The 17,908-nt window shown below is 35.9% G+C and overlaps 2 protein-coding genes across 2 annotated transcripts in view; one reads left to right on the top strand and one right to left on the bottom strand.

Moving 5' to 3' along the window:
- Positions 1-17,908, bottom strand: part of LOC148954218 (prostamide/prostaglandin F synthase-like) — a 516,813-nt gene that overhangs the window by 408,964 nt on the left and 89,941 nt on the right. The gene's annotated exons all lie outside the window — the stretch shown is intronic.
- Positions 1-17,908, top strand: part of SpdS (Spermidine Synthase) — a 108,259-nt gene that overhangs the window by 64,810 nt on the left and 25,541 nt on the right. The window contains exon 3 of the mRNA XM_089086986.1: positions 8,929-9,175. Coding sequence (XP_088943112.1) covers positions 8,929-9,175 — 247 coding nt within the window. The remainder of the gene's footprint in view (positions 1-8,928; positions 9,176-17,908) is intronic.

Here is a 17,908-nt window from a genome sequence, read left to right on the forward strand (position 1 = left end):
CATTATATTGAGTAAATGCTCGCCCCCCACCCCTCACCCAATATAAAAAACCCAAAAAAGAGCTTGATCAGTTTTAAATTTAACAATTTTTTAAGATATTATTTTAACTGAAAATATTTGAGCAGAAAAAAAGTCCAATACATATTCACTAGTTGCTATGACACACACACAGAACACAACGTTTGGCTAATAGCAATACAATAAAAAAAAATATCTGTCGAGGGGGTTAGCATTAGCTCAGTAAGAAGTGGCAACCTATTTTCCCAATGAACCATTTCGTTATAGTATCACTCGTGTGTTTACCGGGTACTAAATAAGTACCAAAAGTCATGTAGCAAAGTTATGGTTTTCTCCCCCCCCCCGCCTTTTCTACAACACCCCTTTATAAAGTTAAAAGACTACCAATTTTTCACCCCACCCTCAGAACTTAATTCCCCCTCCTAGCATTATATTGAGTAAATACTCCCCCCCCCCACCCCTCACCCAATATAAAGTACGCAAAATAGAGCTTGATCAATTTTAACTTAGCTACATAATCGCCATTTCTGAGCCGAATGTAAAAGTTAAGCGATAAGCAACTTGTTTAAAAAGGGACTTTGCAAATTGAAATTGAGAGTGCGTTATAAAGTTGAAAGCTCTCTGATAAATGGTGCTTACCGTGGAAGTTATAGGTAGCTCGGTATAAACAGTTCGAGGTGCGAAGTGAATCACACTTCTCGCCATGTTCATGCTTCTGATTGTGTCCATGTCAGTACTGCTAGTCTCGCCATCCAGCTTTGGTCGATTTTGACTTGATGTTTGAATATCAGAGTCCTGGAGATAAAAATCAATCTCAGTCTTTTCTAGTCACATGTTTACCAGGGTATTAAATAAGTACTATTTAACACCTCCCTCAAAACTTAATTCCCCCCTCCTAGCATTATTTAACTAAATACTTTACCATCATCAACTATTAGCTACGCTTGAAATTTATTCAGAATATTAATGGGGGGGGGATTGCACCCCTCCCACCACTCTAAAGCCCACTCTAAATACATTAACGATATTGTTTGTATCTAAAGGAGACGTATTGTTCAATTATGCTCTTAAAAACGTGATATTTTTGTAAGGTACATAAGAAACATTTAAAGCCAAATAGCCTATACCTGTATGGAATGCCATAAAACAAATTTTTAAATACGATACATGAAAAAAAAATACAATTTCAACTATTAGTTACGTTTGAAATTTATTCAGAATATTAATGGTGGGGATTGCACCCCTCCCACCACTCCAAAGCCCAGTCCAAATACATTAACGATATTGTTTGTATCTAAAGGAGACGTATTGTTCAATTATGCTCTTAAAAACGTGATATTTCTGTAAGGTACATAAGAAACACTTAAAGTCATATAGCCTATACCTGTATGGAATGCCATAAAACACATTTTTAAATACGATACATGAAAAAAAAAATACAATTTCAAGTATTAGTTACGCTTGAAATTTATTCAGAATATTAATGGTGGAGATTGCACCCCTCCCACCACTCTAAAGCCCACTCTAAATACATTAACGATATTGTTTGTATCTAAAGGAGACGTATTGTTCAATTATGCTCTTAAAAACGTGATATTTCTGTAAGGTACATAAGAAACATTTAAAGCCAAATAGCCTATACCTGTATGGAATGCCATAAAACACATTTTTAAATACGATGCATGAAAAAAATAAATATAATTTCAAGTATTAGTTACGCTTGAAATTTATTCAGAATATTAATGGTGGGGATTGCACCCCTTCCCCAACTCCTCTTTGTTTCTCTAGAATAATTTACCCTGATTATTAGCTGAGTAGGCAATGTTCCTTTCATTGAGTTTCCCTAATTAAGACTGCAGTGAAATATGGATTGGAATTTTCACGAGAAGCGAGAAAAGTACCCTTTTACTCAAAATATCTAAACAGCTGTTATAGCGCATGCAAATTTTATCGTAGATATGTTATTATGATTGTTTACTTCGAGGGTTTGCGTCATGTAGTTACAGGAGTTCGCTTTCTGTGCGAAACCCAGATGATAGATAGTTAATTGCTAACTATAGAAAAAAAGAAAAAAAAGGGGTTATGTTCTTATGATAAATCAAGAATAATGTATATCTACTTACCGTCGCTATTCTTTTGTTGTCCATTAGAACGAATAAGTTTGATTCTAATAGGTTTAATATAAGTTCTATTAATCAACTGATCCAGAATGACCAATTGCATCTTAATTTATACCGGGAAAACACGAGTATAAGCCCTCCAGGTGTAAACCAGTATTTCTAGAATGAGACCATCCTTTGAATACGCAATTTGACGATTTCTAGTATTTTGGTTATTGAACTTAAAAAAACATGTCTGCCAAGTCTTGTACCGTTTGTATCAATTGATGCGTGCTAAAGAACATATCATGTAAACCAGTCTGATTGCATTATACAATCTCAACCATAGTTTCAAAACATGTTTGATCGCTTTATAGGTCTATAATATAAAAGGATTGGTCGCTTTTTGCAATGTACCGTTCAAACTGTACTGTATATTCATGCCTCAGGCGTAGGGTTCCTTGTAGGGTTCGCGCCTTTATATAAGACACTACTTATAATCTAGTTGTTGTCACTAGGGTTAGTTTGTCTTTTGTTCTAATTCTAAATATCCTCCCCTTCAATACCTGCTCCCTGATTTCTGTTTCCTTCATCTCTTCCCTTCTTTATTCTTTCCTATAATTTTTCTCCTCCCCCCTGCTGTTTCTCTCCGTTGCTTTGATTTTGTTTTTCTTGAAGGGATAGATGGTTCCTACATTTATGTCTCCTATTGTTCTTAGAGAGGAATAATTGAGTTTTTAAGTGGATGTAAGTTATAGAAGAGAAAAGAAAAAAAAGAAGAAAATTGCGAAATGTGGCCAAATGTCAGGGGGAAATTCAAAGCTTGGGCACATGGACGACCCTATATTTCTCTTGATTGAGGAATGTTTTTTTCTTGTTGTTCTAATCAGACAAAAAATACCAATTAAGTACAAAAAAACTTGATTCAAAAATAAAGGTAAAGTGATCAAACATCAAATGACCACACATTTATCAAACAGTTCGTGGTAACGAACTGTAAGTAAGGAGCGACCCGGCTCAATGGTGACCAAAACTCTAAAAAACGGAATTTTAATACCAATAGATACATCAAAAGAATCAGATTTTAATTCTGATTTCAAATATATAAGTTTCATCAAGTTTAATTTAATTTACTTTTACCCATCAAAAGTTACGCGCCTGAGAAAATTTGGCTGATTTTCGAAAAAAGGGGGAAAGACCCCCTAAAAGCTATAGAACCGTAATGAAAATCACACTATTATATTCAGCGTATCAGAGAACTCTAATGTAGAGGTTTCAAGCTCCTATCTACAAAAATGTGGACTTTTCCATTTTTTGCCAGAAGAAAGATCACGGATGGGTGTTTATTTGTTTTTTTTTGTTTTTTGTTTTTTTTGTTTTTTTTTCTTTTTCCCAGGGGTGATTGTATCGACCCAGTGGTCCTAGAATATCTTGGGAGGGCTCATTGGAACGGAAATTAAAAGTTCTAGTGCCCTTTTTAAGTGACGGAAATAAATGGAGGGCAACTAGGCCCCCTCCCACGCTTTTTTTCCCCAAAGTCACCCGATCAAAATTTTGAGATAGCCATTTTGTTTAGTATGTTTAAAAATATTATAAGTATGTCTTTTAGGATGACTTAATCCCCCGAAGTTCCCGGGAGGAGGGCTGAAAGTTATGAACTTTACCGAATGTTAACATATAGTATTGGTTATTGGGAAGTATACAGTACAGACGTTTTCAGGGGAGATATTTCCTGGTAGTGGGGGGGGGGTCGGGGTTATGTAAGAGGATTTTCCATGAAGAAAGTTTTCATGGGGGAAGGGACATTGCTATGAAGGGGACGCCGGACTTCCCAGCATTATTTAAAAAAAGGTCAGAAATTCAATATAAAAAAACAAGTTTTTCAACTGCAACAGCAGCAACATCAAAACTTTAAACGAACAGAAAATATTACATATATGATTGGGTTCACCCCCTAGTCAATACCTTACTCCTTAAGCGAGAGTTTGTTTAGTACTTTCATAAGAGCCATTTATTCTTATTACCGGCCTTTGTGATTAAGCGGTCATTTTTAAAGAATTGGAATAAAATTCGAACTTTCGCTTAAAGAGCAAGGTATTGACTAGGGAGCGAACCCCCTAATATACGTATTACAAATATATGAATATAGAAGTTCGTTACGTAAGTTAAATCGTAAGTTACGTATATTTATTAGTAGTAACCTATTGCACAGTTTCAACAGTACATTTCAACCGTACATTCAACCCTACAAGAATATGGTCAAAAGTGTAATAGATTGAAAACCTACATGAAAATATACATTGGAATTGCGCAAGAAAAACCCATGTCTTTGACACTGTATTTACACGTGAACATTTTGAAAAGCTGCCAAGGTTTTTTTTTTTGATAAGAATTGCACAATGAGTGTATCGTTTGACTTAGACATTGTTTATGAGCCAATTAGAGGTTGTTCAATATACGATAACTTGATTTGTGGTTGGGGTTTGAATAAAAGGAATGGTTTTCACTACAATTCATATTAGTAAGAGAATTGAATTCAGAAAAAATAGTTTATTTGAGAGGATATTACTAGAGAAAAAGTGAGTGGTGCATTTACATTACTGGAGATTAATGATGGAGCCGACAGTAGCAGCAACGATATACGAGTACCCAATGGGGCTGTTGAAATAACCGCTGGCTGTAGACTATGCCTTGAATGGGACAGTATTTATGCTAGATACGTTATATCATTAAGCAAGTTTAAGCAGGAGGAGCAACTATGTTTTGCTGGAAAAGTGAATATTCTCCATATAAATAAACTTCGGTCAGCATTAGATGTCCTAGTACGCCCCTTGTAGTATTCCAATTCAGTGCCTATTTGAACTGGATTCAAATAATTAACAGAACAATTGATATCATGGCAAACAAAAAGAATTCTTCCATTGTTCATTCTAGGTGATTGTGTTATCAACAACAATGGGTCAAAAATTACAAGTACTCACTGCTAAGCCTTTTGTTATTGCTAGAGGATCACCCAAATCACTTCTTAGTGTTAATTGGCAGAGTTCCAAATACGAAGTGTTTATAGGAACATACTGAAGATGCTTTATATTATATTGATGAACAAGTTCATGAGATGTTGTTCGTTCAAGAACACGTAGGAGGGGGACATTTGAATTACCGACTCTCGATGTTTCCACAAAGGATGCATAGAGAAATATGCAAGAGTCTGAAGCAAAACCAGGTGGATAATCATCAAAAATAACTTGATTCATCCCGTAAACAGTGCCAGCATTTTCCCCATTGATCATATTCTGTTTAAAGCCAAGAACGTCTCTCAAATTATCATTGAGAATAATTATTTCAGTGTCAACAGGTGAGGTAATGTAAATTCTATCGTGTTCCAATGAATAATTAAAATGGAAAATTACCATTCCTACGATATGAGATTTTTCTATTGATTGTACGACACAAATCTGTCATATTATCGTATTCAATATATTTCAATTTAGCATGTGCATATTCGCTAGATTTAAGTGCTTCAACCCATTCATAGTCGACAAAGAGTGTCCAGTCGAATGGTATAACTTTTATATCATACACACGATCCTTTCTCAGGATGTCATAGGTATTTTTGAGAATACAGTAGACAAGAGCCACTTCATACGCACCGTCAAATTTGATGGCGGGGGAGATTTTTGTCCAAAAATCACTTGTCGTATTCAAGTCATTGTAGAGAGGATCAGAAACGTTGGACATAAAAGTTACATAGAAATCATTGGGCATTGTCAATATCTTCAACACTGATCCAAGAATCAAAATCAGAGTTGTATCCTAGCCACCGAACAAGTAACTGTTTCTTACCTCTGCGAGTACGAGTCTCTAATATCTTTTCAATTTGATAGATTTCACTATTATTTTTAACCTTTTGTAGTTCATAGTCATAAAATCCGCCGAAAATTTCTTCATCTTTGGTATCACGCAAACGATAAGTTATTGGTTTTGTATCCAGGGTTTTCGCTTATTAAAGACTTTTTTGGGAATCCTAGTACGTCTCCTTTTCAAAAACGTAGGTTTCCCTACTAAATCGGAAAGTCCAGCTCAAATTGTATTTATTTTTCTTCTTGACAATCGTGTTTTGGGGCTACTCCGGTTGAAAAGCGTCATTTGAATTCAAAGCAGATTGGTAAAATGACATTGTCTTAGAGCTTGATAAAGATCAATGTGGTCGTTGAAAATAAATAGTAATGATGTTATATAAATCATGAATAAAAGCCGGTGTATTATTCAATGTGCAATAGATGGTGGTGATGGATGGTGATGGTGACATGATACGTTTTCGCTTTTTCCTCGCCACCATTGTCAAGTTTTTTCCACTAGGTGTGCTAGTATTTTCCAATATTGATTTAAAATCTTCTTCTTCTTCTTCTTCTTCATGTTTTAATGTCGTTGTTGTTGTTGTTGATGTTGATGAATGTTCATTTAATTTTTTTAGAATTTGTCTGTTGCTAATAAGACTTTTGGCGAATTTTGTATACATAGAGTTTAATGTATTTAGAAAGTTGTATAGATGAGCGTCAAATGATAATAGTCCTTTACGATTTGTAATCATATCATAGATTAAATCAAGTAGATTATAGCTCTTGCCCTGAATTTCAATCCCTTTCCCATTGTTCTCAACTTGAATATGATCTTGACCACTTTCAATGAGATAGGTTAGGAGTCGTTTTCATTGTTCAACAAAAGAGTGGGGCATTAGGGTTAGAATTGGAACTGTGATGTAGAGTCACAATCAGAAATAGTTCCGAGTCATCCCATCATTAAGAAGCATCACAAAAACTGAAAACAAAAAGCTGAAAATGAATCACAAAGAAGCAGGAATAAAAGATACAACTAATAATATAAAAAGTGACAATTAACGAAAGCATGAAAGAGATGAAGGAATAATATTCATTTCAAGAAAGATAATAAAGTACCAAGGACAGGTAACAATAAAATTTGGCTGTTTGAACTGGTTAAGTTGAAACTTACTCTGCCGTATATGTCTTATAAGCTATGAAAAATCGTGATTCCGTTCTCAATGAAAAAGACCTCCATAGGCAGTTTTGAAGTTGTTGTTAGTGGATGGTGCCAAATTTAGAAAAAAAGAATCGTGGGTGAAAAATCAGCAAAAAAAAAAACAACTAAAAAGGCACAAAAAAGCTTAAGAGTTTGTAGCTTTCCTTTAAAGATATACCTGCCTTTGGGAATCAGCATGTTGCTAATATATGAATTTTTGCGACCCAAAAGGTTTGTCAAATATAACCAATTAGTTTTGCTTTTCTATTTTTGCGGTAGGAAGAGGTGAAATTGAAAAAATGTGATACTGTCCTTAAAACTTCATAATTTCGAAAGAACCAAAAGAATTGTTTCAGAAAATTGATTTTCAGGGACAAATAGACCTAAGATGAAACGTGTAAGGAATGAGTGGTTGTAAAAACTTTGGACGGGGTTCATTCAGTTGGAATTTGAAAGGTATAGTGTATTTTTAGAGTCGAAAGTGGCTTGAGAGGAAAAAAAGGCTTTGTTTCAAAATCTAGGGGAGAAGGAGCAAAAAATATAGCAATAGCCTCCCCTCTAACTGACGACCTTGAGACCATCCAAAATAGCCAAAAGTCCATCATCTAGCATTTTACTATACCTTGTGCTCCTGATATTTTACTTTTTTAGTCCTCTCATGAAGATGGTATAATGCCACAAGTTTTCTTTATCTAGAATTTAGGAGCACCATTTTAACCTTCTGAGACCTTTGCCACTTAAAATTAGATGCAAATAATGGTCCAGTGTGATCTCCCTTAATAACTATCGTGCTAGCATGTGATTTTCAAGTCGAATTTTTTTATTGTGATATTTCTATAAAAAAAAGTCTTGTGTATGTGTATCCAGGGTAATCAACACAAAAATATTTTTTTATATGTTTCTTATTGGTAGCTTTAGGGGTTTACGCTATATTGTGTTGATTGTGTCTTATTGATTGGAGGTACGTTCCCTCTCGTATCGATTTCCCGCATTTATTAGTTCTAACTCATCTATCTGGCTTTGAAAAGAAGGAAAGATCACCCCATGACAAAGCTACCTGAGGCCAACGCAGCAGACCGAAGCTTTGTCAGTTTCTTGACGAATTTTATGTTGAGGTTTGCCACTCCTTCAGTGCCACAAACATATAACATATAAGAATACACAAATATATAACACATAAGGACACACAAACATGTAACATATAAGAGTTGAGTTTTTGACGATTTGAGATGAGAAGGTAGGGACTAAATACTACTAGTGCCATTTCCAGTATAGTGTTTGGCAACTTTATCAAAAAGTAGAAAATAAAATAAAAAAATAGTCAATTTGATATGATCAGCCTCCAGTGCCATTGGATTGAAGGGGAAATTTGTCGATAAGGAATGATTAATCATCATTTTTATTTTCAAAAAGTCAAATACCAGCCTGCATAAGATAGCTCCAAGTTAACTTTAAGCTGACCAACAAAGGACAGAACTCTGGTTTCTTTACCCTCCACTGCAGTTTAATGTATCTGAAAAGATAAGTATGCAAGTTAAAATGCCGGAGAAGAAGATGCAGCAGTAATCTTGGGTCAAACCAATTCGCCATATGATAGATGGTGTTGTCGATTGTTATTTTCCAGTAGCGCCAGCTTCCACTCTTATATATTTCCCATACTCTTGCTCCACCAGATAGCTTTGAACAGTTTGAACCGTAGTCTATTGAGTACGTCTAGGAACATAAAACTAATACAATTTATTTTAGAAGTCTTATTTATTTTGATCTATTTCAGGTTCTGATAGTTGGTGGAGGAGATGGGGGCGTAGCAAGAGAAGTGGCCAAACATCCTTCAGTTGAGTCCATTCATCAATGTGAAATTGATGGTAGGGTTATAGAAGTGTCTAAAAAATATCTTCCGTTTATGGCAAAAGGATTTGAAAGCCCCAAATTTCATCTTCATGTTGGCGATGGATTTGAATTCATTAAGAAACACAGCGGGGAATTCGATGTTATTATCACCGATTCATCGGATCCAGTTGGTATGTGTCATTTTCTATCTGTTCCTCATCATCGCGTCCAGGAATTGATAGAGTAAACTTGCTTGTAGACTTAATTTTGTTAAAAATTAAGGAAAAAGATTTCGAAAGAAACTGGTAAAGGCTTTAGTTAGTTCCATTGGACTGCTAGTAAATTTTTCCTTTGTTTTCCCATTTCGGCTGCCGTCAATCAAAAGGCGATATCTGACATGACGAGCGAAATTGAGATTTCTGCGTATGCCAAGTAAAGACACTCCGCTCTATCAGTTGGTCGAGTCAAACACGTGATCTATACAAAAATAGCCAAGATAGCGTGTAGTTTTATTTGGCGTTATCTGGAAAACTTGTATTCTCTTGTGACTCAAAATGCGATATCTGCACCGGCAGATATCGTCTTTTAGATTTTTGCTTTTACTTCCAGCGCAAGAGCAGATATCGCCAAATAAGGCTAACCTTTCATCACATTCAAGGCTATGTAGAAGAAAAGATTCCGTAAAACTGAAGAGCAGAATCATGAGCCGTGGCAATTTCTTGTTGAAAGAGGCCCTTAAGATTGCGAGAGAAAGATAAGGGTAATTGGCTTGTTAGGACTGTGTACCTGTAAAAGGAATTCTTTTGAAATTTGCAGAGATTTGACCCCAGCAAGGGAATCAGCTAGTAGGATAGGTCAGTTTAAGTTTCTAGTTTGCAATTCTGATGCAGGTTTTGCGTCATAGCTGTTCTGGGGGTTCGTTTTGCAGATGGTTTGCTGTTGTCAGACCACTTTATTGCTTGTTTGGCAAATGTTTTGTTTCTTTTTATTTCTTCAGCAGTGTAAGCTACTATACATTTTGAGGCTATTTAAGAAGAACCTGAACTCTGTTAAAATCTGACGAAAACAGGATCTTTCCCAGTCAGAGCCACTAGCTGTTTATGGGGTAGAGTACCCACTATTTTGGGGTACTCCAGGGATGCATGTCCTGTGCATGTCCACAGTCAGGGTTGGCACTTTAAATGGATTTTTTTTTCTTTTACGTGTTAAAATGTAACAAATAACAAAAGCGTTTTATCCAGTTTTGGCCTCGAAAACATTTATGACTGAGGTATATGCTTTACATGTAAAAATTTAATGTAAAAAATATTTTTTTCACTGGTATAAAAAATCATATTTTACATGTAAACGTTACGTTACATTTTTTTTACATTGCCAAACCCTGTCCACACTAGAAGCAATCAATGCATGTCTGCAGCACTCAGGCAGTATCTATATATTTGGGGATCTGTCTCCTGTCAGGACTCTGCGCTCTCAAATAAAATCTGACATTGTATCCGTCCGGGTCAAATAATTGAATCATTCGAAACAAGACAAAACTAGCCTTCAGTCGGGAAAGCCATTCGAATCCACCGTTTTTGCAATTTGTACCTTCAAAAGCTCTCGCGGTTCCATGGCTGTGCTGAGATCTGGCTGATGGTTAATCGACTAGGTGTTAATCCGGTATGCAATCCCTTCCCTTCCGAAATCCGACCGATGGTCCAAAAACTTTCGGGACCCCTCTGCTTTATGCTGTTTGTTCTTTGTATTTTCTGCTGATAAAAATGTCTTTTTTTGTCAGTGAAACAGCTCAACACAATGCGCAAAGCAGCTCAAAACAGCTCAAAAGAGACACAAACAATGAGATGGCAAAAAAGATGCACGCTTACAGCAGTGAAATAGCGACAGCAGATATGCATGCGGATAACAGGGAAGCAGCTCCTGTTGTCGTGTCCCAAAAACAAAGAATCATCAGAATTATTCCCAAAGAAACAGTGATACCAAAAGAAATACCCATCAGTGGAATATTCTCAAGCCATCCATCACCACAAAAAGTTTCAGCGAACCAAACAGATGCTCCACCTGAATTAGAGAGCATACAGTTTATCAAATACTGGCTGGAAAAATTTGAGACTGAGAACATTGGAGTAAACTATGACATGGGGAGAGAAATGCCTGCGGAAAACCATGATACCGCTACAGAAGATATGTATGCGGATACGAGTGAGTTTAGTGACAGAGACGGTAAAATAGTTTTAGACTTGTCCACTCAATCTAACCGTCATGCAGGTAGTAACGAAGATACCAGACAAAGCCTAAATCAAAATTTACTTGATTCAGACGAAGACTTGGAGACCAACTCAGCAAGTGAGTATCAGCCAGATGGAGAATCAGAAGATTCTGATTCTACAGGTGCTAGTGTTCGAAGAGCAGCTAGACAAAGTACTGATGTACAAGGCGAGCTTATCTCATTATTACCTGTGAGTGAAGTCTCTATCGCCAGTGTTGAACGACAAGAAATACTAGATGTTGAAGAACCTGCTTTTGTGACAAAAAAGAAGACACAAGTCTTAGAAAAAAGGAGAAAGCAGATTGAAGAGAAAAAGCAAAAACATCCATTCATAGAGAATGGGTGCAACCCCGAAAAGTGTAAGAAAAAGTGGAAATAATTTGCAATTGATCAGAGGAGACAGATCTATGACAAGTTCTAAGAATTAAGCCAGAGAGAAAGAACTGCATACATCAAGTCGTTTTTGTTAGTGACACGCAAAAAAAATCACCGTGAAAGACTCGAAATGTATAAAATGTAGAGACTACAGTTTCGTGCATCGCCTACTTTTTGCTGTTGGAGAACTCACGTTGGTAGTGTGCCAAAAGACGTTTTTTTCAACTTTGAGTTACACCAGTCCAAAAGTCATCGAGGTGATATCGAGAAAAGCTAAAGACCGAGGGTGTTGGATTTTTCCCTTCAGAAAAAAGATGAGGTGCTAGAAAGGTAGATATGTACCGCAAAGCTATACGTATGCATATAGAATCGTTCAAACCGTGTCAGCCCAACTACAGGAGGTATAACAGTCCGTATGTGAGATATATCCCAAGAGATAGTACGTTCGAAGCTATGTTTGCTGACTTTCGAGAAAAGTTTCCCGAGCAGCGTTGTAGTCAGAGTTCTTACCTTCGAGTTTTGCAAGAAAGGTACATATCAAACAAGATGCCAAGGTCAGATGTATGTGAAATCTGTTACTTTTTCAAAATAAAAGAATCCAGGCAAAGTGTGTCAGACGAAGAAAGGGAGAAGCAACAGGAGCATAGAAACCAGGCAGAAAAAGCTAGACAAGAACTTGACAAAGATGCTGATCACCCACACGGCGAGGAGAAGGCAGTGTTTACAGTTGATATGCAAAAAGTCCTAATTCTTCCAATACAGCCAGCAGTTAAAGAATCGCATTTCACAAGCAGGCTAGTGTGTTTCAATGAAACTTTTGTTCCACCGGTTTCTAGTGCTCGCACCGGCTTGTCACCAGAAGTGGCATACTGTGTAGTATGACACGAAGCAACATATGGTAGAACCGTAGATGCTGTCGCCTCTGCTTTTTCTGGTCTTGTGGATGAGTTACGGGATACAAAAGAATTTACATTCTGGGCCGATAACTGCTCGTCACAGAACAAGAACTGGATAATCTTTTCCATTTTTGTGCGCATTGTAAACGAATCATGGGGTCCAGAGAAGATCTCCATCAAGTTCCTGACAAAGGGACACACACACATGGCAGCTGACAGCTTGCATGGCATGATAGAGAAGAAAATCCGTGCGAAGCAGGTTGTTGAGGACTTTCCCGAGTTGAAAAAGGTTATGCAGGATTCCAGACAAAATACCCGAGTTAAAAAGCTCCAAATAAGCGATTTCTACGAATGGAAGAATGAGAAGTCTGGGAAAAAGTCAGTTGATATTCAACTTAGAAAGATCGTACAGGCAAGTTTCATAAAGAAAGATTCGAAACTATATTATCGATATGATTTTGACGACGAACTGAAAGCTGTAGATTTTCTGACAGTGAAAGCCAAAAGTGTTCTAGGCAAAGGTTTGCCTAAGAAGCTGTCGGTCCCAAGGGGGATTACAAGGGACAAAAAAAAATATCCTTATGAAACTTGTACCCCAAAGTGCAGACACAAGAAAAAGTTCTTTCTGGAAGAACATTCATACAGCAAACGTGCAAGACATGGTTGACGAATTCGAGGGCTGTGAACTACCAGAAGACGAGTAAAAATACGTAGACTTTTGTTCTTCTTTTTTATAACATAAATGAATATCATCTTTGTTACCTTTATAAAATAAACGAATTCAATGTTGTGGAAACGCTTGTGCCGTAGTTTGACTTGATCTTAACGTATTCCTCTGAGATGCGCTTTTTCGCGCAGTAGAAACCATCGAAGACCAAGACCAAACTACAACCTGAAAACAAGGTTATTCTACATCATGACATAGCTGATGTTGCTGGCAAGCAAATACGCTCATTAGAAACTGCGTTTCGCTTTGAATTAAAATTCATTTTGTAAAACGGTAATCTCGTTTTTCTTATGGAATTTACTGTGGTGCTCTTGCAGATACCGCCTTTTGTTGACGCCATAAATAGGTTAAAAGGCGATATCTGCACTATCTCGAGAACGAAAAAGAATTGTCTAGTTTTTCCTTAACAAACAAATTTGTCTTGCTCTGAAACCTAGATTTGATGTATTTGTTTGCAAAACAGGCACCTCCTATCATGTTTTCTAAGGCTTCAAACTTTTTTTTGTTTTTTCGTTCTCCTGTAAAATCGACTTTATGTCAGATATCGCCTTTTGATTGACGGCAGCCGATTTGTTTCAGTAACATTGAATTAATTTTGAAATTTAGAATTAAAAAGCCGTTGGAATTAGGTATGATTAAGATCGATAACTATTGCCGTAAGTCTGAAAGTATTTTCTCTATTTTTAACATTTTCCAAAATTTAATAATATATATATATATATATATATATATATATATATATATATATATATATATATATATATATATATATATATATATATATATATATAATCGAATGTATGTGTGTCTGTCCTAAGTGCATTACTGCACTGATCATCCAATTGCCAAAAAATTAAGATGTTTCTGAGCTCTTGTGAAGGTTCTAGGTATAACATCCTCACCCCCCCCCCCCAGGCCCTCTTAATATTTTTGACTCTGACGAAATTAGAGACCCCTCAGCACAAATAATTGGCAGTCCCTTCTGTCATATTATTCACATTTTCTGGATATTCAATTAATAAGTTAGTTAATTATGGATTCCGTTAACTATCGCACTTTCTGAACTATAACATTTCTTATTATTTTGTAAACTCTCTGAATTTAGTGTTGAAAAGTACTTTTCAAACTTAAAAACAGTCTTGCTATTCTACATGTGGGAAAAATTTTCCGTGGGGGAATTTTAAGGAGGGGAGGGGGGATTTTCTATGTTAAAATTAATTTGATTTGTACGTCTTCCGAATATTGGCACATGTAATAAAAATACATTAGTTATGTCATCTGTATGAATGTAGGGTAAAGGACAAGTTTATTCAGTCTGGGCAGGGTTCCCACCCCTAGTGAATTATCACTATTTCTATTGATTTTTTATATTGCGTAAAAAGACAACTAAACCAGCACATAAATCACTAGATTATTGAAGAAAATATATAGATAAAAAAAAATGTACCTAAGTCTAGTGTTTTTTTTCACCGGGTGGCGACCCTGAATCTGGGATTAACTCTACTGTGGAAAGCATGACGTTTGAAAAAAGTCGATATTCGCATTTATCGATTCAGCGCATTATTTTTTTTATGAATGAAAGGCATTTTTGAGGGGAGGTGCGGGAATTTTCTGCAGGGACAATTTCCCGGGCGAAAATTTTCGAATACTATTTTTTTTTTAATATGATCATTATTAATAAGTGGTAGAATTTTCAGCGGGGAAAGGAGGGACTTTCTAGGGGGGGGAGGATCTTCCGTGGGGGGATTTTCTGTGGAGGTTGTGTGGAGGGTGTTTCCACAAAGAGGAAGTTTGTGGATGGGGGGACTTTCCTTCTTTTTTTTAAGGTTGCAGCTACGCGCGACTGGTAAGTTAATAAATATATATTACCGTGGCAGTCCGAAATTCATAAATGTCGACATTCACGGTGAATGTCTGAAAATACCTTTTTTTTTCTCCTTGGATTTAGTCAGCGTTGCCAGCCAACTTTTTCAGTTTAATGCAAGGTTTGATGATGACAGGTTAAGTTAGGTTAGATCATGTTTAGTCAGGTTAGGTTTTTAACCCATTTCTGATTTTTGTCACCAAATTTAACCTAACTTTAACTTTTATGTGTGTGTATTATGGCGTACGTCAAATCACTCTAATTTTAGTAAAAAACTTATTACCTGGAACAACGAAGCATGGTATGACAGTGAAAATTCTTTAGGAAAAATAACCACTAAAAGTCAGGTTATTTACACACCGCTGTACCTGTATTTATTTCCGTCATGCAATAACGCAATGTGGTTACTACAGAAGAGCACTGTTTACATTCAAAGTTGGTGTCAAATCAATTCCAAGGTCTTTTACTGTATTAGCAGGAATGAAAAATAACACTGATTTAATAATGATAATAATAATAATTTATTTGTAACCCACTGTGCAATAAATGTAAATAGTGGAGTAACGCAAAAAAAAGAAAGAACAACGACAACAAAAAATCTAACTACAAAAATAATCACCGATAAAAATAAATCGGATAAGAATATTATTTGGGCCCAACCGTAAACTAGCATCCTGACTGATCTTTGCTTGCGCGATGCCAAGCGAGGATAAATTGGTGGTGCACCATAACGACCCATGAGGTGCTTAGATCGCACAGTAAGTGGCAAACGTATAACAAAATGGTTAAGTTATCAGTATATACCATGGTACCACTTTGCGCAGACCTCCGTACCAAACAGGTTTTTCTGGTAGGTAAACAGGTCATTACACTCGGTCATTACACTCTTTGTCAAGAGGATTTGCGTAATTTCAAAGTTCAGTGTCTTTTTTTTAGTGGTAAACCAAAAAACCGTTGTCTCTTTTTACCCGCCAATTATTTTTGTATATATTCAGATTTCATATTTGATTCTCCATCAGTTTTGAATAGTTTATATTTGAGATAGCATTACAGGTATTTTTTGTAAAAAGCATTTACATAGAAAAATGGATAATTCTAAGCAATTTTTGGTGAGTAAAAAATATTCTCATTATTATATTAAAAAGAAATTGTCTTGTCATTAAGTTAAGGAAGAAATTCTTTCCTTACACTAGAACTAAGGGTACTTATCTACTTAGAAGCCTGTTGTTTTTAGGAGCTGAAAAAACCTCTAATTCTCTTATAGGTTGACATTTACGGTGTGATTTTTTATCGAGATCAATGGGTCTTTTAGATGTTTTTTGAAAAAAGTGCTTAACTTTCGATCGGTAATTAGGGATTAGAATAAAATATTGATTTTTAAATGTATTAATTGTTACAAAAGCTTCCTTTTTATCAAGATCAATGACCCTTTTTTTTAGGGGTGTTTTTGAAAATACTTCCAGGCCAGTCTGCAAAAAAAAAGACTGGCCTGGAAGTATTTTCAAAAACACCCCTAAAAAAAAAGGGTCATTGATCTTGATAAAAAGGAAGCTTTTGTAACAATCAATACATTAAAAAATCAACATTTTATTCTAATCCCAAATTGCCGATCGAAAGCTAAGCACTTTTTTTTAAAAACATCTAAAAGACCCATTGATCTTGATAAAAAATCACACCGTAAATTTCAACCTATAAGAGAATTAGAGGTTTTTTCAGCTCCTAAAAACAGCAGGCTTCTAAGTAGATAAGTAACCTTAGTTCTAGTGTAAGGTAAGAATTTCTTCCTTAACTTAATGACAAGACAATTTCTTTTTAATATAATAATGAGAATATTTTTTACTCACCAAAAATTGCATAGAATTATCCATTTTTCTATGTAAATGCTTTTTACAAAAAATTCCTGTAATGCTATCTCGAATATAAACTATTCAAAACTGATGGAGAATCAAATATGAAATCTGAATATATACAAAAATAATTGGCGGGTAAAAAGAGACATCGGTTTTTTGGTTTACCACTAAAAAAGACACTGAACTTTGAAATTACGCAAATCCTCTTGACAAAGAGTGTAATGACCGAGTGTAATGACCTGTTTACCTACCAGAAAAACCTGTTTGGTACGGGGGCCTGCGCAAAGTGGTACCTTGGTATATACTGTTATCGCTGCTTTAAACTTGCCACAACAACATTTGGGGTATCGTCTACAAAAAAAATTATTTCTCGTGAATTAATAATTGAATACATACAATTTGCATACTGTTACGTTTAAAGGTCGCTTCTGGCGTTGTCAATCTTCTGATATAAATGCCGAACATAGTTTGATAACGTGTTCTCAAGGGAAGAATCAGCAAGGAATTAGATTAGCATTATCAAAATGGGATTGAAGGCACATTGTCTTGTTCATCCTTCCTTTGATATTTTGACAACTTTGATCCTAATTTTTGGTAATTATCTCAGAAGCTTAATCAAAGCCGTATCGGGGGGGGGGGGGGGGTTACCAGGTTTGACCCCCTCCCAACCCGAAGTTTTTGCCCCCCCCCCCCGAACAAAATCTTAGGTATGCCCTTGAGCGTAATTTCAGAGGCGACTTTTAGAAAGTATACGCCTGTTATGCCAGATAACAACGATTTATGAAAATGCCAAAACGCACCTGTTCAACTGTGAAATGCCTCTAAAAACGTTTACTGATAATACTTAATCAATACCAGTTTTAGTCAGTGAGAAAGTCTTAAACCCAATGTTAAAATATTCTGGCGTGTGTTATAAAGTTTATTATTAGTCAGCATTACGTTG

This window comes from Artemia sp. Qi Xiang Cuo, chromosome 3 (genome assembly GCF_049724085.1).
Source record: "Artemia sp. Qi Xiang Cuo chromosome 3, ASM4972408v1, whole genome shotgun sequence".
In the NCBI taxonomy this organism is placed as follows: Eukaryota; Metazoa; Arthropoda; class Branchiopoda; order Anostraca; family Artemiidae; genus Artemia; species Artemia sp. Qi Xiang Cuo.